Source organism: Lissotriton vulgaris, chromosome 6 (genome assembly GCF_964263255.1).
Source record: "Lissotriton vulgaris chromosome 6, aLisVul1.2, whole genome shotgun sequence".
NCBI classification, from domain to species: Eukaryota; Metazoa; Chordata; class Amphibia; order Caudata; family Salamandridae; genus Lissotriton; species Lissotriton vulgaris.
In genome coordinates this window covers 98,829,169-98,845,452 of record NC_141694.1, presented here as the reverse complement: position 1 = coordinate 98,845,452, position 16,284 = coordinate 98,829,169, and the positions used below count along the sequence as shown (strand labels likewise).

The window sequence follows — 16,284 nt, the reverse complement described above, 5'->3', positions numbered from 1 at the left end:
TACTGGAGTATTACTTTTATTACTAGAGTATTAATTAAAAAAATTGTAGCATTTATTTCCCTTACGTTATAGTTTTTCTCATCATTTTCAATACACTTCCCCACCCAAAACACCTAGTTTCCCTGCATCCCGTCCCAGGTTTTATGTTACAAAAAAAATATATACATTATATTTGCGTTGTAATGGTATGCGTAGTAAATGTTTTCGTTGTAATAGCACTTTACTGTTATTAACACTATCTTGCGTTGTAATAGTATTCGTTGTAAAAGCATGCGTTGTAAAAGTATTTGCGTTGTAAAAAATGCATTGTAAAGTACTGCGTTGTAATAGCATGCGTTGTAACGTCATACATCCAAGTAGAAGTGATAGGAAAGCACAGACAATTATTTCAGACAAAAAGGGAAAATGAATAGGCGGTTCAAAAGCTAGGCAGCAAATCAAGAGGACACTACTCTGTGATATTTTATTGGACATCAGAAGAAATGTGAAGTGTCTTCCCAGAGATCTTACTGGGATGTAAGCAACAACTGCAGCTAATCTGCTGGGCCTATGCCGGTACTTATGCTTGACGTTTTCTAATGGTTGTATCAGGCAAGTGGGGCAGATCTGAAGGTTATATGCTATATGGACTAAGCGACTTCAGATACACTGAGCAGAATCCCTCTATAAACTCCAGAACCCTGGTCTAAGAAACTCTCAGTGTGAGGCTTGTGGGTATACCGGAGTCCACTTGGTCTCCCATAATGCAAAGATGATTCTTTAGTTCCACTGAAAAGCAAAAACTTCATGCAAAATTAACCTTGTCAGGCAAATCAAGCTATGATATTAAATTAATTTCTGTACTGTTTTTAGTAAAATACATTCTCTAGAAAATAGTTCAAGCACTCTTCACAGTCGTACCAGTAGCTGGTGAGTTTCCAGCTAGTCAGCAGTTTACTCTGATTCAAGAGCCCTTCTGGATTACAATGAAGGTACATTTTATAATAAGACATCACCAGGATCAATTGCCAGCAAAATCCAAAATGGTAGAAGTCAGTTTCGGTAATGTAGGTCTTTTGCCAAATGTGAAGTCCATGCCTTGATAACCAGTCCAGCCCAACAATAAAGAAAGTACAATACCGCCCACTGGCACTTTGTCCTACATGAAAGATCTAGAGTGTTTGGGATGACCCACAGCTTAGTCAGTGTAATGGAAACCCACTAAGACATATCTGCAAGGCAACCTCTACACAAGCATCATCTTCCTATTCCTCTCACATTATTAGAAGTCCTTTGGCACTTGAACAAAGAAATGAAACAACCCAAAGTCATGTGCATGTAGTAAATGGACTTCTTTCAAGACAGAAGGTGTGATTGTAATATTCACAGACTCACTGTATGTATATATTGTGCACATACATTAGAACAGATTTGTATTCAACCATGTTTACATATATTATATAGTTCTTTGTTTGGTCCCCTCTATAAGAGTTCAGGACACAAAGAGACATAATACTTAGGCCTTACACATTCATGAGTGCCATCAAAAGTGATGATAAAAAAAATGCAAAAAAACTGTTAAAGTGAACAACAAAAACACCTGGAAAGGGTCCCAGTTTGCTCATTATACAAGTAGTTGTATGATCTGTTTGGTTGTTTTATTCTCTGTTTTTGGTGCTACAGATGTCTCCTATTTATATTTGTCTATCCTGCCTTCCTACAATTATCTGTGCGTTTCTGTATGTGCATCTTTTCTGTGCGTGTCTACCTGTACCTCACTGTTTTCTACGTCTCTTTCTGTACATTTGTAACTGTACATCTATTTTTGTGTGTATCTTGGTCTCTGTATATGCATTTCATGCTTTACATCTATGTATGTGTAGCTTTGTATGAGAGTCTTTCTATGTGTGTTTCTGTCACCTGTGTTTTTTTGTGATTGTGTATTTTTCTCTGCATCTATGTCACTGTGTGTCTGTCTCTGTGTGTGGGGCTCTGTTATTGTGTTGCATCTTCTAGTGTGTGTGTTTGGTGTATGTGTCTCTCTCTCTCTGTGTGCATCTGTGTCTTGATGTGTGCATCTATTTATAAATGTGGGTTTGTGTCTTTGTCTGTCAATTTTGTCTTTGGGGGTTGTGTGATTGCCGTGGCTGCTGCTGAGGTGTTTCCCAAGGTTGCTGCACTGAGGCCACTATGCTGCACCCAGTCATTTTGATAAGACCCCCTCCTATCTTCATTGTTATTACTACCCCCCCACTGCCCCCTCCCCCCCTCCCCACCGGAGCCGCATCCTCGTCAATCCCTTCTATAGCTGGGCACCATAGAACTGTTGTGCTCCCCCCCCCCCAACACCAGCTCGAAAAGCCGACAGGTGAAAGACACCTCTTCAGGCATTCCCTGCACACAGGCCCTGAGAGTGACGCCTGTCGGTGGGCGGTGCCAGCGGATGGTGACACGTCCTGTGACGTGTTGAGGGTATGCCGGCACTCCCTTAGACACTAACTTTCAGAGAAAGTGTGTACACAATGTTACACAGTCGCTCGCTGATGAGCTTTACATAGGAGGACACACTCACCTCTGCCCAGAAAGGTGCGCTTCATGTCCAAGTTTGAAAATGTGTACTTTGAGCACCAGGCCACTGTGCGCCATTTGTAGAAGGGTGGACAAGGATGCTTGCGTTATTTTGTGTGGTCTTCATTTTTGCGTTCATTTATTTTGCTCAAAGTAATGGTGCTTGAGACAGTGCGCGACGCGGCGAACCAAGATGGCTGCACCCTGAGGAGCTCCAAATCGACGAGCAGCGCTCGTAAAGAAAGGGCGGACTCCACAATGGATTTTTGTGGTAAAAACGTCAGATATTGCCGTCAGAAGTGGCCCTCTACACCTGGTCATGCTTCCCATTCAAATGATGGCATTTTTAGCGCTGTAGTCTGCTAATGTGTTTTCCCCCGACTAGCGGCCGCCATTTTGTTTACCGTTTTTCTCTTCACGCAGCATTTTTCCCTTGCTGCCATTCCTGCTCATATTCTATGGCTTTGCTCTCTGCTGATATTCATGCTGGACATTATTCTTCCTTTATGGATTTGCTCTATTAGCTGTGAAGCGCCAACCTTTTCTCCTTTGCGCTATTTGTATCTTTCTTCAACTTGCAGCTGCCTCATGGATTCAGACTCCATTTCTGCTGTGTTTTAGCTTTTTGAATATTTTCTGCAGTTTCCTGTGATAATGTGCTGCTGAAGATTATTTATTCCTGATGGGCATTCCACTTCATGGATTTTATTCAGTCATTTTCACTGGCATTTCTTGGCTTCACAACTCGACGCCTCTTTACCTCTGTTAGAGTTTATTTTGAACGCCTGCTCCTCTGATTTGACCTCTCCTTGTCATTATTGCTTGGTGCTGCTAGCGATTGGCTCCTCCTTTGCCTCTGTCTTGCTTTTCTGGTGTTTCTCGTTATGATGGAATCTTTACATACTATCAAGGCTCATGGCGCCGCTTCTGGTCCACAAAGACCCGCAACAACTGGTAAACGTCACAAAAAGGATCCTCCATCTAAATCTCCGCCTCCTGTTACTCTCAAGGATATTATGGAGGAACTTCGTCTCATTCCTCCATTCACGACGGAAACCACCACAACTCTTCTGAGAATGGAGGACAAATGGTCCAGTTTGGATATGAGACTGTCGGATGTGGAACAAAAGGTTAGTGATGCTCAAGACGTCGTAGCCAGTGTTGCTAGCCTTACTAAGGAGGTTGATCATCTTAAGAAAACTGCAGAGGATTTGGAAAATCGCAATCGATGCAATAACCTGCGTATTTATGGTGTTCCGGAAAGTTCTGTGGGGTCTAACATCATCCAGTTCTTGAAGACTCAAGTTCTCCCTATAACCGGTCTCCCTAAACATATGGATGTCAACATTCAAAGGGCTCATCACCTTGGTCCAAGAAATTCTTCTTCTACGTCTAAACCTAGAGGCATCATTGCTTACTTCCTCTTGTACTCAGACCTCATGACTATTCTCCATTCAGCTAAGCAACATAAGCAGTTGATTTGGTCTGGTCACAAAATATTCCTCACCCAAGATGTCTCCAAACCAACTGCTGCTCGACGCAAAGAATTTCTGGACCTGCGTCCCACGCTTCGTTCGATGAACGCTAGATATGGCTTAATCCATCCGTGCTTTTTCAAAGTGACTTATAAAGACAGATCTTATAGTTTTGATGACCCTGCAGATCTTTGGAAGTTTATCCACACCCACAAGGATGAGCACATGGACCTCAGCAATTCTTAGCATTTCTGATTTATGTTTGATGTTCTGTAAACGTTCTGTATTTCTCTTATTGTTGTAACAATGTTCTCTGTTCTCCTCTTTTTATTTCCTAGGTCTCCTCCTCACAGTTCTTTTTTTGTCATATATACATTCTCTCGTGCAGCCATTTATTGTGCATCCTTTTTTGCCGACATCCCTTCCCAACTGCTTGGTAAGTTTCCTTCACTTGTCTTATCCGGTTACCATTTGTTTTTGGATTTTTATTTTTCTGCTATAATTATTGTTTGATGTAACCTAATGTTTGTTTTCATCTCCTGCTCGTGCGGTCGTCTGTTTTTTTGCTGCTCCCCCTCTCACTCCAATGTCCTTGGTTCAACTGTCCTCCATGACTAAAGCTACCCGGCTTTTTGTCATCTTTCTTCTGATTTCCTTTCTTGGGGGATCTTGTCTCCCTATTCTTTTCTCATTTCCACCCATCACCTTCTCCTTCTCCCTCTTTTCTTCCTCTTCTTCTTTTCTGGATTTCCCCCTTCACATCATTCTTTTCTCTTTCTTTAAGGCAATCTTCTTCTGATTCAGTTCCTCTTACTTTTTTTCCCTTTGCTATTCTTTTCCTGATCCTTTTTCATTTTCTCAACTTCTTTCCAATCTACTCACTTTTATTCCTCGCTTCACGGTGGCTATGGGTTTCAATGTCTCTTTTGTTAATTTCCTCCCAATAGCTTCATCTCCTTCTTCTATCTTCTTTACCTCTTGCATATTTCTATTATTTTACAGTTCTTCTCTCCTATTCTCTCGTCTTCTTTTCTGTGATTCCAAGAAATGAACAGCCTTCGTGTTATTTCTTGGAATGTAAAAGGACTCCGTAACCCTGTCAAGAAACAGCGGGTCCTATCTCATTTAGCAAGATTGAAATGTCAAGTTGCTTTGTTGCAAGAAACTCATCTTTCACTTAAAGACTTGCCTTCACTACGCAAACAATGGGTGGGCGACATCTTTTGTTCCCCATTAGTGAATAACAAAAATGGTGTTATTATTTTGTTTCATAAATCATTATCTATCCAGTTAAAAAATGAGTTGTTAGATACCAATGGTAGATGGTTATTCTTAGATGTAATGGTTAATAATACGAATCTTTCCTTTTGTAATGTTTATGGTCCAACTGGCGTAGATTTGTCTTTCTAGAATGATTTCTCACTACTTCTCTCCTCGCATGCTACTGCTGATTTAATTGTTGGTGGTGACTGTAATCAACTTATGGATCCTTTTCTGGATCGTAGGTCTCAATTTAGATATATTCCCAACAAGATGCAAAAATCCTTTTTTAAAGCTATTTCTTCCAGAGGCCTAATTGACTCCTGGAGGATATCCCATCCGACACCTTGGAATTCTCCTTTTTTTCTCCCGTTCATGCATCACACTCCGTAGTGATTACATTTTTCTCACTCAACACACTTTCCAATTTATGACTAACTCCGAAATTGGCTCTATCCTTATTTTGGATCATGCCCTGGTTGTCCTTGATATTGATCTCTCCTCACCCGCTCCCAGTTCCCGGCGTTGGCGTTTTAACAACTCCCTTCTTCTAGATTCCCAATTCAACGAACAATTCACTCTTTTCATGGAGGAATTGTTTCTAAATAACCTTAATTCAACTTCTCGATTTCACTTTATTTGGGACGCTTTCAAAGCTATGGCTAGAGGTTTTATTATTGATTTTGTCTCTTGTAAGAAGAAAAAGGCCCTTGCTCAATCTTCCCTTATTCTTAAACAAATAAAGGAATTGGAGCATCTCTTTTTCACTTCTAACTCTGCTGAAACTATTTCTTCCCTAGTCAAAGCAAAAATTCAATATAAGAAACACTCTTGGGATGCAGCTTGTAATAATCTTCTTAAATTCAATTCTAAAATGTATGGCAGGCGTAACAAAGCCGGTAAATCTCTTGCGAATTATCTCAAAATCAAGAAACAAAAATCCAAAATAGCTGTTATTACTGATGTTCATGGGAATCGACATTCTACTGATGACAAGATCCTCGAATGTTTCGTTCAATATTATTCCTCTCTATACACCCCGGAATCAACACCATCCTCTGCTCAGTTTGATTCCTTTTTCCAAACTATTCCCAAATCTTCGAACTCTATTGTTGATTTCTCCTCCCTTGATGCTCCTATTTCCGAAAAGGAGATTCTCCATGCCATTACTCTCTTACCTAAAGATAAATCACCTGGTCCCGACTGCTTTACTGTTCATTTCTATTTTCACTTTAAGAATATCCTATTACCACATCTATTTTCTTTGATTACTAATTTTCTTTCCATGGGGGAATCCAAAGGTTCTTTTACACAAGCAATGCTATGTTTTCTCCCTAAGAAAGATAAAGACCCATCTCTTTGTAAAAACTACCGGCCTATTTCATTAATTAACACTGATTGTAAAATATACGCAAAACTTTTAGCTATCTGATTAAATGCTATTATTCCCGACCTCATTAACATTTATCGGTCTGGTTTTGTTAAGGGCAGATCCATTATGGATAATTCAAGAACTCTCCTCAATATTATTCACCTAGCTTCAAAAATGAATTCTCCATTAAATGCTATTACCCTTGATGCTGAAAAAGCATTTGATAGAGTTAGCTGGGACTTCATGTTTGGCGCTCTCCGGTGGCACGGCTTTAGTCTCCATATTATTGAATTAATTAATCTATTATATTCAGCTCCCTCTACCTCTATTTGGGTCAATGGTGTTCAATCTTCTTATTTTCCGTTGCATAGAGGCACTAGACAAGGTTGTCCCCTATCCCCTCTTCTCTTTATTTTAGCCTTAGAACCCTTTCTCGAAAAAATTCGGCGCTCAGCATCTTATACTGGTTTTGTATATAAGAATATTGATATCAAGTTCACCGCCTACGCAGACCATATATATTACTCTATATCTCTAATCCTGAAACCTCCTTACATGATCTCTTCTCCTTATTGCATGAATACTTCTCCGGGTATAAATTGAATATTGATAAATCTGAAGTGTTGCCCCTCAAGAATATTAAATGTCTGGGCATCCTTTATGCTAATAATATCACAAAACACAAAACACTGTTCCCATGAGGCACAGGGTCAAGACTGATTTGCATATGGCCATGTCTGAACTGGGGTGGCTTGGTGAGCAAAATAACAATGGCTTAAACCCAGATCTGTGACTGGGGGTGAATGTTTTGCTATTGTGCAACATTCCGTCCATCATCTTGTGTATTTTGCTGTTCACCCTATGTGGAAAGGGTATGCCCAGACGTGGGTCCCGTGCTCACTAAGCCACTGGAGTTAAGCTATCCTGGCTGAAGAGGGCTGGTAGCCATAAACCGGTCCTAGGATGCTCGATTCCGGTCCAGGGAAGACATGGCTTGGCAGATCGGGCTGGACTGTTCCCATGAGGCACAGGGTCAAGGCTGATTTGCATATGGCCATGTCTGAACTGGGGTGGCTTGGTGAGCAAAATAAAGGATTAAACCCAGATCTGTGACTGGGGTTGAATGTTTTGCCATTGTGCAACATTCCGTCCATCATCTTGTGTGTTTTGCTGCTTACCCTCCATAAACCACTGAATGTCGCCCTCTTGGGAGACTTAAACAAGTCCTAACAAGCAATGGCGATAGCGATTGTCTTGTAAAACAAAAAAATCCTGCAAGTGGTGCGCGCACCACTGCGAGCATATGTCTTCAATTATCGCAACCGTGTCTGGCCGCGATAATTGAAGATATATGGCCTTTGGTGCGCGTAACAGACACCAATAGGCCATGGGCGGAGCTACGCGACCGCCCATGGCCTATTGCCTGTTCTGTTTTACAAGTACACGCACGCAAAGGCCAATGAAAATGGACCTAGCAAATAACACGCAAGAGCAGCGTGGAATTCCTAGGTCCATTTTCAAAACCTCCAGAAAGGACTCTGGCTGCGCGACACTGCCGTGCAGTGTACGCTAGGCCCGAGACCTAAAAAAGCATATGCACAAGCATGTGCAATTTCAAGATTCATTTTGAAACCCCCTGCAAAAGGGCTCTCCCTTCGCGAGCCCTAAAAATTGTAGTGCTTGTTGAAAATTGTTTCCAAAATTCCCCTTCTTGCAATGGCACAACCTCCGGCAGCTTGTAATATAAGGGAAGGGGCACTGAAGAAGTTGCCTGTAGAGAAAGGGTCACATTGTAAAGTTATGGTCCCTAGGCCCCATATGTAAATGTAAATGTACAGGAATTTATATAGCGCAAATCACCGAACGGTTTCTAAGCGCTTGCTTAGGGAACCCGTCCTGGTATTCCCCTGTGAGATAACCCCGGCAGGGTATCTGCAAGGTGAAAGCCAGGCATCCCGCCGCGAGGGGCCGTTGTGGAGATTAAGCAAGCTATTGCCCAGAATCACAGAGTGTGAACCCGTGAATCGAGTAGGCACCGGAGCGAGAATTGTCGAGTCCATGGACATTTTAGGACTCAAGACCCCGCCGAGCCGGGAATTGAACCCTGGTCCCGGGCTGACCTCTGCTTCCAGGTCTGCCTCCTCTAACCAGTGAGCCACACTTCTCCACCATATGGGTAGCATAAGTGAGAGGGTTGGAGGACGGGGAGAGCAACATCCCAATGAGGGTGAGATAGAGCATGACAGGACCAATCATACCATCACAAACAGTATAGGTTTGCCGACAATTGATTTGCCGCCGGAGTGTTGCCCCTAAACAGTAGTCTTGGTGGGGGTTAAAGGTCTGGGTACGAATAATATTGAAACCACAGAAAATCTGATCAACAAAGTAGCTCACTGGCTAGGGACTCAAAGTAGATTTAATGTTTCAGATCACACTAATATCCACAGTAGATTTAATGTTTCAGATCACACTAAAATCCTGATGGCAAGATGGGTCGCCTGGATTGAGTGCTCAAAGAAAATCTTTAGGGGTGATGCTGTGATTGTCTCTTTTAGATACCCAGTATTGGTGCATAACATCTTGAGACACGCGACTGAGTTTCCTTTCCATGCTTCAGAGGTTAAACCTCTACCTCTCGTTTTTTTTTATAGGCCTACACCGAACCTCTCTTCAAAGAACCCGGCCTACGGGCAGGCAGGGGAGGATCCACTAAACAAGGGTTTACTAATAACACTGAATGTTTATGCCTCTTTGTCAGATCTAAATGATTTGGATTGACTTGAGGATGAGACAGTACCAAGAATCTGGCAGATAACCAACATTAAAATGCAAACTCAGGTCTTGATGCCCAGGGTACATCATAGGAGTGATGTCTTAGCTCAATCTGCAGACAGTATCACCCTTCCCTGCCAGGTAGACACCAGCCGGGGAGAGACCGCTCCGGTCATAGGTTATAACATCCACTGTGGGGGAAATATTAGTTTGTTATCTTGGAATGTGGCAGGTTTAGCTTCCAAATTTGGTGATGAGAGATGGGTTAATTTTATAACCTCATACAAGATTATATGCTTGCAGGAGACTTGGGAGGTAAAAAACAAATTCTTAGAGGGTTGCGGTTTTTATTGGTAAATTTCTATAATGCAAAAAAATAAGACTCAGGGCCCCTCAAGTCTGAAGAAATTATTCCGGCGTCTGGAATCATAGTGAACCATAGCAAATTATTGGCCTTATTGGATGAGATAGGTGTCGAGAGGGCTATAATAAATGTTTTAATGTCCTTATATGTGAATACAACAGCTGCAGTTAGTTTTACTCAGGAGGAGGGTCTTACTGACAATTTTAGATGTTCTAGAGGAGTGCGTCAAGTGTGTATCCTTGCCCCTTTTTTATTTACATTGTGTATATTAATGGGCTGGAATCCCATTTGATTTTACTGCACGCTGATACACTGAGGATAGGAACTAGATCAGTCCCAGTCTTGCTATATGCGGACGATGAGGTGCTTATGGCACGAACACCGAGAGCATTACAAGTATTAATTGACCGGTTTGTCTCCTTCATGTTCACACTAGAATTATCCCCCAATTTTTCTAAATCTTTTGTTCTGGAAGTGGGGCGTCGGGGGACTAGCACAAAAGCCTACAACGTAGGCTCTGCTAGCTTAGCCAAAGCATATCTAGGTGTTTTATTTGATGATAAAATTAAAATTGAATACCCTGATGGAGGAAAAGACAAAGGTGATGAATAAAGCCCTGGGTGCCATCACAAATTATGCACACAGGTTAGGTACATGGCCCCAAGGGATGATCTTAAAATTATATAAATCTTTTTGCATTTCCAAGGCCTTGTATGGGAGTGAGATTTGGGGCTATATGATAGCTGATAAATTACACAAAATTAATTTCTAAAGCAGATTTAAAAAGTGCCTCAGAGAACTCCTACACACACTGTACATGAGGAATTGGGGTCAAATATATTACAGACCTAGTGGCAGTCAGGCCTTTGCTCTGTTGGGTGAATGTTTGGTCTAATAAAGAGGCTTTTTTTAACCAAGCAGTAATCGCAGATTCCTCTCCTTGGACCATACGTTAAAAATCCCCTGGTTAAGATACATTAAGGATATATTCAGTGCCCTGGGAAGATCGGATATATATATGAATTATAGGACAGTGTAGAGGGAGGATAAAATGTGAATTAAAAATATATATTTAAAACATTTAGTGCTGAACGTGAAGGAAAAGAGTTTATGAAGCCTAGGGTAAGAGCCCACCCATAAGTTAAATCTGTGCTGGGTATGGAGCCTTATCTCTTTTTATCAACTAGTCCCCATGAGCATTTTTTAATTACTTGTTTTCGATTGGATTTGTTTCACCAATTAATTGCCTCACCTCCTGGTTTTGTAGTACGTACCGAGGATAGAGGGACCTGTGGCTGCGACAGTAGGTCTCCACAGGATATTTTACACTTCATCTTTTTATGTAAATATTTTACGCTGCCAAGGCGTCAATTTCTTAAACCGTACTTGAAAGATATGGGGTTAAGGCAAGCTCGTGTGGCTCTTTTACATTTGCAACTTATGCAAGATGTTCGTACACTGAGTGTGGTTACTCATTTTCTAAGAGCAATGATAAGATCAAGGAAATGTATACATGATTGAGCTCAGGAGGGACAGGTTGGGATGATACAAGAATTAAATGTATAGGTTTGGCTTGATTATAATAATAATAATCCACATTTGTAAAGCGCACAATCACCCGTAAGGGTCTCTAGGCGCTCGGGGCCGCCGGGAAGATTAAGCAAGCTATTGCCCAGAGTCACATGGTGCTGGACTAATCTGCCACCGGTGCCGGGGATCGAACCGTGATCCCCCAGATTCCGGAGTCAGTCGCCCTGGCCGCAGCGCCACACCTCTTCCATTATATGAGTGTATCTATGTCACGTGGAAGGTATGTAAAGAGTAGTCCAGTCTTTTAGGATTTTTTAAAGAGTAACTTTAGGTCAAGGTTTGTCCTGTTTTTTAGTCGAATGATAATGATATCTGTTTGATTACTGTGTGCTGAATATCTTCCAATGAATTTAATATTGTTTTAATGTATGATTTTTTTTATGGTTATTACTGAATAGAATTTAACAAGTTATATTGACTAACCAGCTAATTTATCAGTAGGTAGATCAGTTGCTGTGATGCTATACAAAAGTATCACTCCTATATACCAAGTTATTTAATGGAGGCTTGAACATGATTCGGTCACAAAATATATTTTCTCACGTTCCCATCTGAAACAATGAATTTTGCTTTATCTATTAGAGTCAATATAATTATAATATTATAACACTTAGTATTTATATTTTTGTGCAATGAAAAATCCTATCAGTTACACTTTTGTTTTATATGGAGTTATGTAGCCGATAATGAAACAATACACCAATTCTTTCCATCTACCATCTTTATTCACAGTGTTGGATAGGCTCACCTAGGAATGATAAGCTTATTGGCTGGTAAGGTTTTATGCATGATGAAAAGCTCATTGTACATAGGGTTTCATCATATACAAAACTACTGAGCTAAAGAGTAAATCATTTGGATCCAGTAAAATACAACAACACCACACAGTGGTTTCTGGAAACAAGTTCAAATCCTAGAAGGATTGATTCTTACAAAGTCGTTTTGCCCTCACTATTTTGAGATGCTGTCAAATCTTGCCTGCCTGCACTTAGTTCCCTTTCTGTAGGCAGAATCCCAAATTGTTTATTCTTTAAAGTTGTACAATATGCTTTAACATGTATGAATGGTTTAAAGCATCACAGGTATTGATTTCAATACATTAACATTCAAGAAGAGTAATACCAATTAAACACAACTACACTCATTTTAGTACATTATTAGATAACTGGCAACAAACTCTATTTTTAAACATGTTTTCCTTTCAAAATATATTATAATCATACAGTTATTTGGCTGTAAAACAATTATATAAATTATGTGTAAAAAGACCTTAAATTAGAAAGGTATTTTTCATTCAAATAACAAAATAAACTTACCCTATCACATTTTCAATTACATTACTATATGTAATTCTCACTTAACAAGAAAAGATACAAAACTCTGTTATCATTTATATTTGTTTAAAGATAGAATTCGAATTACAAAGAAAAAACGAGCCAGTGATAACCTGCAATAGACGTCGTAAGCCCGCAATCTATGTTATATGTATAACGTTGTACTTGGACACCAAGGAGCAGAGAGTTCATTGATATTCATTTTGAAGTGTAATTCATTCTGAATATCTGCACTAGGTCTGTGTTGAATCAAAGGGAGCTGTATGTTCAAGTAAAGGTGAGGGATGATTATAACTGGTACCAGTAGGACAGTGCATAAGGTGGCTGATGCCATTCTTTGAACTCCTACCCAAATTCAGATATCCTTTGTGATTGCAGTGCATCAAAGTAACCAGAAAACATAAACTTACAGTAATATAATGATTATTGTCACAGAAGTCTGGAAAAAGGAACAACTGATTATTGAAATCATTAGGCAAGTATTTTGCTATTACAGTGCCACGGCATGATTACGAGTGTATTTTTAAATCAATGAAAACAGCTATGTGATTATGGTGTGCAAGTTCTAACTTCATGAGCACTGCTCACATTTTCTCCACTTTAGTGATGAAGTGCCGTATGTCGCGGGCAAGGAGCTCCGGTTCTTCGAAAGCAGCAAAGTGCCCTCCACGGGCCATAACAGAGTAGGTGACAATGTTCTTGTATCTCTCCTTTGCCCAGAGTAGAGGAGTGTGCACAAGCTCATTTGGAAATGCAGCCAGCCCTGTAGGGACATAGATACCAACCCTGGAAACATAATATATGCAAACAAACATAAATAATCATTTCATTCGAGGTCAACATTTTGTATACTAACATTTACATAGTAAGACACATTCGAATGAATAAAAGTGGGTCATCTCTGAAGTTGTGACTGAGCATATCATCATGGCAACTGCCAATGTCCACCTCAGCTGTCCACTTTTCTTTACCAAGGTTTGAGCCATTCTTCTTCCACAGAACTGCCATCAATTCAAACCAGTCTTAAGAGTGACCTATCATCCCTCTTAGCCAATTAGGAAGAGACTTCTTACCAACCCTTCACAAACACAATCGATTTCCTTCCAGTACTGGATACATTCCATGTTTTGTAAGGAATGATGCACCCAATAATAGTCTATCTTTGAAAACCTCACTACCTCCTTGTGATCAGCGTGAGTCACTGTGATGTACTCCACAAAGCAACTGATTGTCACCCAAAGGTAATCTTGACTTTAAATGCTATAACTTGCTTAAACTTCCTTAATAAATAATTAAAATCTTTATGCTAAAACAACTTCCTGCTCATACCTACTCCTCAATCTTAAGGTGCTTTCAACTGGACTTTTACCCATGTCACTAAATTGAGTTCCTCTGCTATCTCCTATTGATGAACTGATGCACTAGTCAGTTGCAAATATCTTTGCTGTATTGGACTTTCCCTTTCTTTGTGCTCTCATACTAAGTGGACAATCCTGTTCAGGAGTGAAAACGGAGAAAGCGTGTGAGACAGTCTGTCCAAGACCGCATTAGAACAAGTCACATATTTTGTTCAACTAATTCGCTGTGGTGAGGTACACACAATATTCTATGACATGCTGTTTCCAACACTGTGTCTACAACACAATAATACACACTTGAATCGAAACAGATGGGCAGACCTACATGTATTCTCCCATAGACAGCCAAGCAAATGCGTTTAGAGTGAAATGATGCACAGAGGTATGCAAGCTGCACCACTGTCAGAAAAGGAAAGGAAAACTATTGGCTTCTAGTGAAATCTAATAAGTATGACATCTGTTCAAATGATGCCAAAGTTTTTTTTTTTGGTTAATTTTCAAAAACCTTTATTGAGGATTAGACACATTATTCAAATTTCTGTGCTTAATTGATTCTGTGATGCTAATCGATCTATGATTTTAGACCTTTTTAACTTAAATTATTGTATCGGTTTTTATCCTGCCATTTAAAATAATTATTGTTTACTGTATGGAGTAACCCTCAGAATCAACTATTCCCTTGGTGGATATGTTCTGTTATTGATGAATTGATATGTTTCTTTTAATATGTACAGTCCATCAAACGCGCTGTCTTTTATGATATGTTTGTCGAATAAAGACTATTTGAACTTGAACTTGAACTTGATTAGACACAGCAAAATTACAGGATTGCCCCAAGACAAAATAATATGCAGTGCTATACGACATAAAAGAGCAAAGGCTACCACATACATGAACCACAATAAACAATATTAATGAAATAAGTCGGGGAAACACCAAAACAATGAGGAGGAATCATCATAAAAGGCACCATGTGTGAAAAGGGGGAGACACAGAGTCAGGGGGAAAGAGGGAGCAATGAGGAGACTCATTGACCTTCACCGGTGGCCAGGGAGTTCGGGTGTGGTCGCTGGGTGCTGGGAAATGTGACTCAGGAGGTAGGAGATAAGCGGTCCCCAAATATCAAGTGGGCGGGTTCTGGTAGGCATTAGGTCCCAGAATTCGGACAGGAGAGTCTGGCAACGGGAAGCATCCTCCAGCCACCTTCGGTGCGGGCCTGCGACCCCAACACATGGAGAACCTGCGCCACGCGAGGACAAGTAGCATAGCAATCAGTCTACGGGAGGCATCTGGACAGAATTTGATGAAGCCTAAGAGGCAAAGCAGAGGATCAGGTTGGATCGGAGAGGAGGGGATCTCAGAAATTACAGCGCAGACCTCACGCCAGTAAGCGGAGACCTTGGGACATAGCCAGGTGAGGTGGGAGAAGTCAGCCGCAGGCGCAGAGCAGCGCAGGCATCGGTCATTGGCAATGAGTCCCATCTTGTGCAGTTGTGCAGGGGTCCGGTAGAGCCTGTGTAGATACTTAAAGTGGATAAGGTGCAGACGATAGTTAGGGGAGAGGCATTTAATCTGGGTGCAGCAATACAGCAGATCGGCCTTGGAAATTTCGATACCTAGGTCCTCCTCCCACACCACGTGCCAGTGGAGATGGAAGAAGTCGCCAGCGTAAAAGCGTAGATTTTGGTAACCAATTTCTTTGGGGAGGGGGATGTGTAGAGAAGCTTGAGAGTGGCCATCGAGGGAGGAGGTCGGGGGAACGAGGGGTGAAGCTTCTTACAGACCGCCCGGAGTTGATAATAAAGCAAAGTGTCCATAGGGCCAGAGTCAACAGCAAGCGTATAGAATGTGTTCTCAGGGTAGAGATTGGACACAGGGGAAAGCCCAAGAAGAGTGGCGTGTTTCGCCATCCCTGAAGATTGAAGAGGAGGAAATGCTGGTTGTTGAGTGATGGACATCGCAGCCGCAGAGAACATGTCCGAACCTGAAATTTTCCGGAGCCCCTCCCATGCCCACCAGCGCAGGTTCTCAACCGTATCGTATTCAGCGCGCCGAGGCCTCACTGGGACAAATAAAGCGGTAGTGAGCGGCCACGGGGCGGCCAGGTCAGCCTCAACCGCGACGTGGGGCTGAAATAGAGTGGGATGAAGCCAGAAGTGAAGAAAGCTAGCCTGGGCACTGCGGGCAAAGAGTTTGAAGTCGGGGGCAC

At 41.3% G+C, this 16,284-nt stretch overlaps 1 protein-coding gene across 2 annotated transcripts in view; it reads right to left on the bottom strand.

Annotated features, from left to right (window-relative positions):
- The window catches only part of LOC147706859 (epoxide hydrolase 1-like), a 265,167-nt gene that overhangs the window by 33,221 nt on the left and 215,662 nt on the right, over positions 1-16,284 (bottom strand). Inside the window, exon 9 of one of the 2 annotated variants that reach the window (XM_086926032.1) lies at positions 12,090-13,503. The exons of the other annotated variant lie outside the window; for it this stretch is intronic. Coding sequence (XP_086782158.1) covers positions 13,302-13,503 — 202 coding nt within the window. The 3' untranslated portion in view covers positions 12,090-13,301. Of the gene's footprint in view, positions 1-12,089; positions 13,504-16,284 lie in introns of those variants that run through there. 2 annotated transcript variants of the gene reach the window in all.